General features: G+C 36.9%; 1 protein-coding gene across 1 annotated transcript in view; it reads right to left on the reverse strand.

The window, feature by feature from the left end:
• Positions 1–48: 48 nt before the first annotated feature.
• SNAPC3 (small nuclear RNA activating complex polypeptide 3) overlaps positions 49–13,245 on the reverse strand; it is a 37,940-nt gene continuing 24,743 nt past the window's right edge. The window contains exons 6-9 of the mRNA XM_081237189.1: positions 9,624–9,706; positions 8,211–8,375; positions 4,843–4,950; positions 49–327 (exon numbers count right to left, since the gene is read on the reverse strand). Coding sequence (XP_081093315.1) covers positions 180–327; positions 4,843–4,950; positions 8,211–8,375; positions 9,624–9,706 — 504 coding nt within the window. The 3' untranslated portion in view covers positions 49–179. The remainder of the gene's footprint in view (positions 328–4,842; positions 4,951–8,210; positions 8,376–9,623; positions 9,707–13,245) is intronic.

A 13,245-nucleotide genomic window follows, 5' to 3' on the forward strand; every position in this document is an offset into this window, starting at 1 on the left:
ACTTTGGAATATTAAAGTAATTTAATATATTTCAAAACATTTAAATATATTCAAGTTGCTTAATAAGAAGACCTGTGATTTGAATTTTCTTTGCTGGGGTGGTAACTTCGGCTGATGGTTTCAGGTAGATCCTGCTCCTCACTGGCATTTCTTGGAAGTAAAGGGTACACATTTTGATATTAACTAAAGGTTCCAGGATCAACATAAGGATAAGCGAGGAATTCCCCCAGTTTGTTGCCTTCTGAATCATAGTGGAGCATTCGGAAGCAAACATCACAAAAGAAACATGGGTCCTCTGGTGCAAAACTGTCATTGTTCGTCACCCATCTGTAGTTTAAAAAGATATATATTATTATAATTGACTTTTTCATGCTTTAATATGCTGCAGTAGTTATGACCTGTAATAATATGTATACATAACATTCCCACTATTTCCTTATTTTAGCTTATTTATATAGTCCTTTATATAATTTTGTATACACATGTATACATACAGACATATCACTACCAATACTCTACAAGGCAAAAGGACAACTGTGCTCTGAAAGACTTCTCCTTAAAGGTAAGTAGAAAAGAATGTAAATCCATACTTGAAAGCATCACATACTTCCATGACATACCTATCCTTCAAATAACTGTTAACATAAACACAAATGTTTCCTTCTAATAGGCCATCTTGAAAATGCATAATATTAGATACACTACAGGCTTGATAAACTTTTTGCTTAATTTTTCTAACTGGTAAATTAGTACTGGTTAACTTGAAAACTCCAGCTTTTTTTTTCTAACATCTTTATTGGACTATAATTGCTTTACAATGGTGTGTTAGTTTCTGCTGTATAACAAAGTGAATCCGCTATACATATACATATATCCCCGTATCTCCTCCCTGTTGCGTCTCCCTCCCACCCTCCCTATCCCACCCCTCTAGGTGGTCACAAAGCACCCAGCTGATCTCCCTGTGCTATGCAGCTGCTTCCCACTAGCTATTTTACATTTGGTACAAGTCAACGCCACTCTCACTTCATCCCAGCTTACCCTTCCCCCTCCCCATGTCCTCAAGTCCATTCTCTACGTTTGCGTCTTTATTCCTGTCCTGCCCCTAGGTTCTTCAGAAACATTTTTTTTTTTTAGATTCCATATATATGTTAGCACACAGTATTTGTTTTTCTTTCAGACTTAGTCAAGCTGTATGACAGACTCTAGGTCCATCCACCTCACTACAAATAAATTTCATTTCTTTTTATGGCTGAGTAATATTCCATGTATATATGTGCCGCATCTTCTTTATCCGTTCATCTGTCAGTGGACACTTAGGTTGCTTCCATGTCCTGGCTATTGTAAATAGAGCTGCAGTGAACATTGTGGTACGTGATGCTTTTTGAATTACGGTTTTCTCAGGGTCTGTGCCCAGTAGTGGGATTGCTGGGTCGTATGGTAGTTCTGTTTTTAGTTTTTTAAGGAACCTCCATACAGTTCTCCATAGTGGCTGTATCAATTTACATTCCCACCAAGAGTGCAAGAGGGTTCCCTTTTCTCCACACGCTCTCCAGCATTTATTGTCTGTAGATTTTTTGATGATGGCCATTCTGACCGGTGTGCGGTGATACTTCATTGTAAAAACTCCAGGTTTTTAACCTAGAATTTAGGATTAAAATGTTACAACGTGTATACAAATGGGAATATGGGCAACATTATTCAAATGAGGTTTTGGTTTTTGACCTGAAATGTCACATTAAGCGAAAATGGTATTTTTCAGTCTATCTGAATTCTGCATCCCATGGAATGTTTTGACATCCCGATTTCCATTTTGATCTGATAACTGATTTATCATGTTTTCCTACTGATCATTTAGAAAAGCATATTGTGAATATACGCAAATCAATCAATGTGATACACCATGTTAACAAATTGAAGGATGAATACCATATGATCATCTCAATAGATGCAGAAAAGGCTTTCAACAAAATTCAACACCTATTTATGATAAAAAATCCTCCAGAAAGTAAGCACAGAGGGAACTTACCTCAACATAATAAAGGCCATATATGACAAACCCACAGCCAACGTCATCCACAATGGTGAAAAACTGAAACCATTTCCACTAAAATCAGGAACAAGACAAGGTGGCCCATTCTCACCACTATTATTCAACATAGTTTTGGAAGTTTTAGCCACAGCAATCAGAGAAGAAAAAGAAATAAAAGGAATCCAAATTGGAAAAGAAGAAGTAAAGCTGTCACTGTTTGCAGGTGACATGATACTATACATAGAGAATCCTAAAGATGCTACCAGAAAACTACTAGAGCTAATCAATGAATTTGGTAAAGTTGCAGGACACAAAACGCACAGAAATCTCTTTCATTCCTATGCACTAATGATGAAAAATCTGAAAGAGAAATTAAGGAAACACTCCCATTTACCACTGCAACAAAAAGAATAAAATACCTAGGAATAAACCTACCTAAGGAGACAGAAGACCTGTATGCAGAAAACTATAAGACAATGATGAAAGAAATTAAAGATGATACAACAGATGGAGCGATATACCATGTTCTTGGATTGGAAGAATCAACATTGTGAAAACGACTATACTACCCAAAGCAATCTACAGATTCAATGCAATCCCTATCAAACTACCAATGGCATTTTTCACAGAACTAGAACAAAATATTTAACAATTAGTATGGAAACACAAAAGACCCCGAATAGCCAAAGCAATCTTGAGAAAGAAAAATGGAGCTGGAGGAATCAGGCTCCCAGACTTCAGACTATACTACAAAGCTACAGTAATCAAGACAGTATAGTACTGGCACAAAAACAGAAATATAGATCAATGGAACAGGAGAGAAAGCCCAGAGATAAACCCATGCACATATGGTCACCTTATTTTTGATAAAGGAGGCAAGAACATACAATGGAGAAAAGACAGCCTCTTCAATAAGTGGTGCTGGGAAAACTGGACAGCTACATGTAAAAGAATGAAATTAGAACACTCCCTAACACCATACACAAAAATAAACTCAAAATGGATTAAAGACCTGAATGTAAGGCCAGACACTATCAAACTCTTAGAGGAAAACATAGGCAGAACATTCTATGACATAAATCACAGCAAGATTCTTTTGACCCACCTCCTAGAGAAATGGAAATAAAAACAAATGGGACCTAATGAAACTTCAAAGCTTTTGCACAGCAAAGGAAACCATAAACAAGACCAAAAGACAACCCTCAGAAATGGAGAAAATATTTGCAAATGAAGCAACTGACAAAGGATTAATCTCCAAATTTACAAGCAGCTCATGCAGCTCAATATCAAAAAAAACCAACCCAATCCGAAAGTGGGCAGAAGACCTAAACAGACATTTCTCCAAAGAAGATATACACAGATAGCCAACAAACACATGAAAGGATGCTCAACATCACTAATCACTAGAGAATTGCGAGTCAAAACTACAATGAGGTATCACCTCACACCAGTCAGAATGGCCATCATCAAAAAATCTACATAACTAAATGCTGGGGGGGGTGTGGAGAAAAGGGAACCCTCTTGCACTCTTGGTGAGAATGTAAACTGATACAGCCACTATGGAGAACAGTATGGAGGTTCCTTAAAAAACTAAAAACAGAACTACCATATGACCAAGCAATCCCACTACTGGGCACAGACCCTGAGAAAACCATAATTCAAAAAGCATCACGTACCACAATGTTCACTGCAGCTCTATTTACAATAGCCAGGACATGGAAGCAACCTAAGTGTCCACTGACAGATGAACGGATAAAGAAGATGCGGCACATATATACATGGAATATTACTCAGCCATAAAAAGAAACGAAACTGAGTTATTTGTAGTGAGGTGGATGGACCTAGAGTCTGTCATACAGCTTGAACTAAGTCAGAAAGAGAAAAACAAATACCATACGGCTAACACATATATGGAATCTAAAAAAAAAAAAGGTTCTGAAGAACCTAAGGGGCAGGACAGGAATAAAGACACAGATGTAGAGAATGGACTTTAGGACACTGCAAGGGGGAAGGGTAGGCTGGGACGAAGTAAGAGAGTGGCATGGACATATATACACTACCAAATGTAAAACAGATAGCTAGTGGGAAGCAGCTGCATAGCCCAGGGAGATCAGCTCGGTGCTTTGTGACCACCTAGAGGGGTGGGAGGGAGACGCAAGAAGGAGGAGATATGGGGATATATATATATATATACATATAGCTGATTCAGTTTGTCATACAGCAGAAACTAACATACCATTGTAAAGCAATTATACTCCAATAAAGATGTTAAAAAAAAAAAACATATTGTGGTGGGGAACCCAAAACAAACTGATGACACTAAATTCTTCCCTTTTCGTCTAAATGGCTTTTGACTCTGAGCCACAGTTTAACAAAATCTAAACATGCAAAACCACAAAATTTTATGAAACCGTATTTTGACCTCATTAAAAATGAGATGCAGTGTTATTTTTATCATCGAGAGGCCATGAATGAAGCCAATTTTTTAAACTGCTAACAAGAGGCAGAAAGAATATGGCTCCCTGATGACATGCATCATCCAGCGTAAATTATCAACCAAACTAAAGTTTGACCTAATCCCTAGACTTCCATTATACATAATTCCTTATTGTCTAAAACATGGCTCTAACCTACTAAACTGATTTGTACTACTGTTTGTACTGCTTTCCTACTAGATAAAACCCTTTATATTATTTATATTCTGGAGTGTAAATCCTCAATTCAAAACAGAAAATAAACTGAAATATCAAAAATCCAAAGTACTTGACTATTAAAAACCAATACTTTTCAAGGAAAAAAACAGAATCACTTACCTAGCTGTGTACATTTTACAAACAAAACATTTTCTGGTCCAGAGCCAATGCTTCTTGATAAGAAGGGGATAGAGCGTCCTATCCAGGCAGTCATTATGATGCACAAGCCTTTTGTACATGAAAAAATAAATGATGATATTGTAGTGCAAATTTCTGTGATCCGTAATGAAATATATCCTTACCTCAAAATTAACAACACAGTAGGTATATTTTTCAATTTATTGTGTTCCACAAAACACTTTCTCCAAAAGAGCATTTGGGATTAAACAATGTTTTCTTTCATGTGAAACTTCCCAAATCCCTTTATGGCCATGTGCACTATGACTCTTAAGAGGGATATACTGTAGGCAGCATTTCTTGAATGTATTCCTTCAGAGAATTCTTGCTTTGCTCAACACGTAGTACACAGAGCAAGTGTGCTCAGTGCTATTTTACCTAGATTAAGTGGTTTTGTGTTACAAACATGGCTCTTTTTTTTATTAAAAGAGCTCTCATTAAAATCCAAATCTGGCTTCTGTTATAATGTGAATTGGTAGGACTTCAGTTTTAGGTGTCAGAATTCAGAAATTTTAAGTGGGAGTCAGTTCTCACTATGCCACTAATCAGCTTAGTGGGTTTGGATAAATCCATTAACCATGCTGGACCCCAGATTCTTCATCTGAAAAATGAATGGAATGCACAGCAGTATTTTAAAGGCCCCTGATAATTATAAAATTTGATTTTTCTTTTTTTTTTAGTAAGAAAGGGTAGCAGGGCTTCCCTGGTGGTGCAGTGGTTGGGAGTTCACCTGCCGATGCAGGGGACACGGGTTCGTGCCCCAGTTGGGAACGATCCCACATGCCACGAAGCGGCTAGCTCCGTGAGCCATGGCCGCTGAGCCTGCACGTCCAGAGCCTGTGCTCCGCAACGGGAGAGGCCACAACAGTGAGAGGCCCGTGTACCGCAAAAAAAAAAAAAAAGAAAGGGTAGCAATACATTAACTTCACCATCAGAAAATGATTAATAAACTTTTAATAGTTTACCAACTATTAAACTATGGAATGGCACTGAATGATTAATCCTCCTGTAAGATAAAAATTACTTGCAGTCAGTTACATTAAAAAACTCCTTAGGAAAGTCCTACAGTGCAAATGCTTAACAAGTGTAAATTGTTTTTCCAAGTTGCCTTGAATTTAAGGAATGACACTACAGCAATATGCCTACACTGTAAGAAATGTAAGGAAACTCAGATCACCAGAAAAAAGTCGACTGTCTTCCATCTTATGCTTATACTGAGGCACAGTCCCTCTCATTTGAGTGAAGAGCAAGCAGAACATTTTATAAAAACTTAAAGAACACTTTATCAAAGAAGTAAACCTATATAATTTTAAGTCATATAAATCTGAGGTTTATGAGCTCTCCTGGCTCTTGCTTCATTAATTCTTCCCTAGAGGCAACTGTTTTCCATTCTTTTAACTGCCTCTTTCTCCTGTTGCGGAGCACAGGCTCTGGACACGCAGGCCCAGTGGCCATGGCTCACGGGTCCAGCCGCTCCGCGGCATGTGGGATCTTCCTGGACCGGGGCACGAACCCGTGTCCCCTGCATCGGCAGGCGGACTCTCAACCACTGGGCCACCAGGGAAGCCCTAACTGCCTCTTTTTAATTTAGCTCCTCAACATCCCTCTGCAGAACTACGAAACTTTGGTTAAATATATATTTAATGTTTAAATTGTGACAAATGAATTAAACATCCCCCTAAACCACAGAATTGACTATAGGTTCATTTTACTGTGCAACACTTTTGTCTTCTAGCTACTAATTCTCTCATGTTTGCATTTGCTAAGGTTTCAGTGTACCTGTCACTAATTCAGTTCCCTATTTGCTGACAGAATAGTAAACATGCTTTCCAAATGGGCTACACACCAAGGGGAGGTCCAGCAGTCTCAGGACATGCTTCCTTTGTCCCCTGTCCTGCTCCAATCTCTGGACTAAGCTGTTCTCTAGGTCTGTTCTACAGCCATCATTCTGGGACTTCGCTTTCCCATCATTCTGAGAGTTCCTTTTATGTCTTATCTATTCTGCTTTGCATCCCATGTTTTCCTTTTTCAAGGTTTACTCTTTGTGTAAAGTACTTCTGGTAGCTTCCTGAGAATGAGGGCATGGGAGGTAAATTTTTAGAGACCAGTCACTAAAACCCCAAAAAAGTGGAAGCAGGGACTTTCTAAAACCATCAGAATGAGTATATCATTGCTCCATAAAAAAATCTGAATCGTCTCTCAGAAGAAATCAAACCAAGGACAGAGCAGGGTTTATTCCTATATAGTGGTCCTTCATAAATTGAGATTTCCTAAATAAGGAAATGAATAGCCTTATTCATTAGAGGTACCAGCTATACAAAATTTATAACTAATCCCTAAATCTCATTTTAGACTATTTCATTCCTGACCACTCTAAATCTTTTTTTTTTTTTTTTTTTTTTTTTGCGGTACGCGGGCCTCTCACTGTTGTGGCCTCTCCCGTTGTGGAGCACAGGCTCCGGACGCGCAGGCTCAGCGGCCATGGCTCACGGGCCCAGCTGCTCTGCGGCATGTGGGATCCTCCCGGACCAGGGCACGAACCTGCATCCCCTGCATCAGCAGGAGGACTCTCAACCACTGCGCCACCAGGGAAGCCCCACTCTAAATCTTTATCAAAGCATTAAGCCTTCATATTTGTCAAATATTAGAATTACTCTTCTCTTCCCCCAGTTCCCTTTTACCTCCTTCAAATTTTGGCAAAAAAAAAGAGAAGAAACCTAGAAATATAGCTGCAGATTTGCAAAGCAAAGGGCCTATCTGATATACAAAGTGGATGACTATTACCTGAATAATAGCTGTCCAATACACAAAGATACTTACTTTTATTTACAGATTTTTAACCCTTTAATAAACAGTAAAGTATTTCTTTTTTTTTAATAATAAAAATCCAGCTTGTATTGTTTGTCCTTATACCAGCACTGTCATAAAATATAATTTTTATTATTTTTTAATGGAGGAAGGGGCCCATGGAGACTCATAGAACTCATACACTATCCTCGGGCAAAGGAGAAGCTTCAGTTATTTTTCTTGATTTTTGGCATATTCTACCATTTCAAATGGCTCACACTGGTTAATCACTAAAGTAATTATTACAGATTGTCCAAAAGACAAACAATAGAAGATGCAAATGGATGCAGAGTTGGTCACTGCACAGCAAGCAGTTATTTTTGCTGCTCCTGAACGAAGCTGCATTGATGATTACTTTTATTCCTCTTACTTCAAACAAACAAAACTACCTGTGCTTTTATACTGTGAAATAAAGAAAAGGAAAACAGGACAAATAACAAAATGTTCTGAGTTCTACCACTTACCTTATGTCAGTAATGACAACAACGTGTTCACAGTCTCCCTGGTGACAGTATAAGTAAGGAAAACCCAGTTTAATACACAAGTCATTGAAGGTGAAATCTTCCATCTTAGCAGTCTGAAACTTTCCATAGCCTCTATCATGGGACTCTGACCACTCAATGATGGTTCTGAGGAGGAAAACGGCAAGGATGTATCACTGCTCCAAGCGGTTTGCAACTGCATATTTCACAAAAGCCAGCTCACCAAATTAACTGGACAGCTACCAACTTGAAATGAAAACCAGAGTGGTTGATACATGTTGCAAGTAGGAAGGAACTCTGAATTTTTCTGTATCCATTTAGCGCAGCAGTTCTCAAAGTAAGGTCCTGAGACTCCCACAGAGGTTTGTGAGGTCAAAATTACCTTTATGGTAATCTTAAAACTCTTTTCAATTCTGATTCTCTCATATACACCAGTTTTCTGGAGGCTATGTGATGTGTGTTATCACTTCAGATTGAACGGAAAATGTATAACAACGTCACTCTTCTCACTATTTTATTTTGTTCTGGAAAAGTTATTTTTCACAAAATTGTTATTAATGGTAACTGTAACTGGACTATTTATATTAGTTAATATTTTAAAATATTTCTTAGTTTCAATTTCTAATACAGTGGCTATTTACAGTTATAACCCACATAAACAAAAGCTCTTTGGAGTCAATTATTTACAGTATAAAGGAGTGCGGAGACCAAGTCTGAGAACTGCTGCATTAGAATATAGATACAAATGGCTATAATGAGAGTTTACATAAACACTCAGAAAAAATATACATATATACTCTACTTGCCAGGATACCAATAATAAAAGTATGGTAATACTTTTATGTAGATAACATGATGTCAGACATAGATTTTTCATGTTATGTACATAAGCAACCTTACATACACATATCCACTCCAAACAGTGTACACTGGACAAGCAGAAAAAATAGTGAAAGATTAATTTACTATCACCTAAACATGAAGAACAGAGATTAATAAAGTGTTTAAGTGGGATTTAATCTTTTTTTCAGGTGTATCTAAGGCTCAACACAAGATTTACTATAATTTCTGAAACAGCAGATAATACATTTAAAAAATAATTCTAGATAGCTGGCAAAGATCTTGAAATGGTCTATGTATGTCTTTGGTAAGAAAATTTTCTTCTTGGGGTAAAAATTTGATTAACTTACTATAACACAGGCCAACCAGATAACTTTGAAAATATTTTAAAAATATTTTATGAGATACTTTTTAACCCCCAAACAAACAAAAAACAATCTAACAAAATAATTCCTTGGCAAAGATTCTTAAGAGACCAATAATAGAATTTGTGGTGATAACCCTATTTTGACAACGAGAAACAGGAAAGACTTTAGGATTTTTGGAAAGATATACCTGCTCAAATCTCTGCATTCAGGGTATCTTTTATCATTGTAAAATATTCCTTCAAAATAAAAGAAGGCTGATTTATATAGGTCCTGAAAGAAAACAGATGGTATTAACAAAGTATTAATTCCACATTTGTGTGTCATAAAATCACGCTAATATGTTTTACAATAATGTCATGCAACTTCACAGAATATGTTCAGTTCATTAATTTATTATTTAACAGGAACCTCCTATGTGGGAAGTATTATGTTGGTTACCAGGGATAAAGATATAAAGGCACAATCCTTGCTGCTATTTACAATTTTATCCTTTTGTAGTTTTAATCACTAGGTTTGATTTAAATTTGTATACTGTCCTGAGATTCATGAAAGGAACCCAATTTTAGAAATAAAATAAACTTTAATATTATTTTATTACATATGATACACGGCAGTGACAGTGATTTTGGATACCAGAACTAAAAACTTAAACAAAGCCACATCTTTGATGTTTCCCCAGTGTTAATGACAATGATCATGGAGACACCTTTGATGTTTCCCCAGTGTTAATGACAATGATCATGGAGCTACCTTTGATGTTTCCCCAGTGTTAATGACAGTGATCATGGAGCTATGTTGTCCTGTCCTTTCTTGTATTTTCAATGGGCTTCTATAAAGATTCCCCCTTTATATTTTCAGTAACTCTTAGGCAGGCAGAATGTGAATATCTATTCTTATTCAAGCAATCTTGCCCAAAGTACCATAGAACCCTCAGGTTTCAACTTTCAGACTACCAGACTTTCCATCAGAGGGGTGGTCTCTTAATCCTGACCTTATAACCAAATCATAAAAATACCACAGACCAAGTCTCACCTCAGATCCATTAAGTGAGAATCTCTGATGATGTGGGCTCAGGCACCAATATTTTCCCAACCCCCTCAGGAGATTCAGATGTGCAACCAGCGCTGAGAAGCACTCTGTTAAGACTCGCCCTTCACCATTTGCTTAGAATTAGACCCCTGGGTGAGAGTCAGAAGACCTATGTCTTTTTCCTACACTTACTCCTCAGACCTCAGTTTCCTCACCTGTACAGTACCTGCCATGCTATCTTATAGGATTGTGGTGAGAATCAAAAGCAGTTTATGAACTATAAAAGATATATAAGTTTCAGGAATTAAAATAATATCACCCTAAGACAGCTAATTTCTCTCCTTCTTCGAAGCTTCTATTTTTCTTTCTTATTTTTCTTCATTCCCCCATTTACACATCACCTGGCACTGGCGTCAGACACCCTTCTAAGACTGGCTAGGCTATTTCTTCTCAGACTACTCAACTGACTCTCCTGACCCTCTGTTTCCCCGTGTAAAATCTGAGTAAAGCCAATACGTTCTTCCCATGTGGTTGCAGAGATAAAAGGATATAACGTACTATAATGCCATGCCTGGCTGCTGTAACACAAAATACACCACTTACTATACTTCTAAACCTTCAAAGAGGTAAGCTAGGGTCCAAAATAAAGATTCTGAAAGAATCACTACTGCCTTATTTTGGAAACAAAACAAAGAAAGTTTAGTGTATATAAAAATATGTTCATATAGAACTTTATCTTAAGTGATTCAGGCAGTTTAAAACCTTTGGTGTAATTATTAATTAGAAGGGGGACTCTAAAAGAACAAAAATCTTTTCTTTATATCATTATATAAATGGCTAGAAAAGAAGATGTGAGTAATCTCACTATCAGTTAATTTTCATTTTCAATGGTAACCAGAGATCCTCAACTAACTAGTTTCCCTATTTGTCAGCTAGTTTAGCTGACCAAGTTGCAAGGGAGGGAAATAACCAACTGACATGGAAAAACTATAAGAAGTATAAGAAGTTACTTCTGTTATTAATCTAATGTAATCTAAAGGTCTACCTGTTACTATTTCAAATTTATAAACAAAGTAACTATGGATAACTAGTATGATCATTTGAACAAAGTCATTATCTATATGTCATTTTAAGCATCTAATAATCATGTACTCTCTTGCTATCATTCAAGTCAGCTGCGTTAGAAGCTCAGCTACATTCCTAAGATTTGCTATGAGGAAAATAGTAATGGGGAAAAGAAGTGTCAGAGAAGGCTGGGTAAGAACATTTTTACAACTTACATTTATGTTACCATTTTTCCTATACCCAGACTTTACTTATAATAAGTAACAATAATATGTGTGTAAAGTATTTTCTCAGAGTTCCTGTAAGTAAGACCCTTAAGAGACTATTGACAAAAAGAGATTGACTAATCTGAGCTATGTTAAAAAGACTGATGGATCAGACATTAAAACCTGATGGACTATTAAAAACAAACAAACAAAAACAAACCTGAGCAGAAAATACTGACACTGATTTTATACATATATTTTAACAATGTACTTCATTCTTGAACTACTATAGTCTAAAACAAACATTAGCAAAACATTATTTTAGACATGGCTTTTAAAAGAGATTTAAATACACTGGCCCAATTCTCCTAGTCCTCTCACACACCAAATTCATCAAAGAAAGTATTTTGTTCAAATCTTATTTATTGGCTGGAAATAAGATTCTCATTTCCTCAGCTACAAGAGCTGCAAGTCACTAATTTGTTCCATGATCACCAGTGAAATACACGCCAAATATCTCCCTGTCAAAAAAACCATTATAACTTAAGGACCTATTTTCAGTTTGTTAGGTGTAACAATGGCATGGGGTAAACAGAAGAAATAATTCTGGCAAAATGCTGAGAACTGTAATGGGTACATAAGGCCTCCTTATACTATTCTCTTTTTCATGTGTATGTTTAAAATTTTCCAAGGCAAAACTTAAAAAAAAAAACACTGTAAAATACAAATGCCAATCATTGAAATAAAAATCTTTCCACAGGCCAAACAACTATGAGTTCACCTTTGTAAAACATAGCTTAGAACAAGGAGGCAAATGAAACAGGTCCCTGAACAGACAAAGATTCCACAAAGCCCATGTACTAGAATCTTGCCGTTAATCACAGCACAGCTCAAGTTTTCACTCAGTGCTTGCTCACCAAATAAATAAAAGGGTAGGGAAAGATGTCTGAAGCCAGGCATAGTACCAACATGGCAAAGAAAGATCGTGGGGCTTTGAAGGCAAGCTGGCAATGGTCTGAATCCAGTCTCTACCACTGCTTACTGAACACGGGTAACTCATGACGATGCTTTGACCCATCTTTTTCTTACCTGTAAAATGGTGATAATTCTTTCCAAAGATACTGTACTATCAACTAGTGTACTATACAACTGGCACACGATAAGTGCTAAATAATCAGAGGATATTATTTTAATACATGGAAGAGGCAGAAACAATGAAACAGCAGATGTATAAATAGGACTATGGGTCATTTAGTCCCCTGCTTAGAAAGCTGCTGAAGGCATCAGCACTGATGTACAAACACAATAAACTAAACAAGTCTATTAAAAACACTCTCCAGGATTCCTGGAGCTAAGACTGATTCCCAGATCTGACTCACCACTGTGAGCAGTCATGACATGGTCAGAATAAGGAGGGTGAATTCAGATTTTTCTTCTTAAATTGATCTTATAAACTTATAGCTACACCTTGTTATTCTTTTTTCCCCCACAGGGTAGAGAAACTTTGCA

This window comes from Mesoplodon bidens, assembly GCF_964165515.1.
Source record: "Mesoplodon bidens genome assembly, chromosome: 6".
Taxonomy (NCBI): domain Eukaryota; kingdom Metazoa; phylum Chordata; class Mammalia; order Artiodactyla; family Ziphiidae; genus Mesoplodon; species Mesoplodon bidens.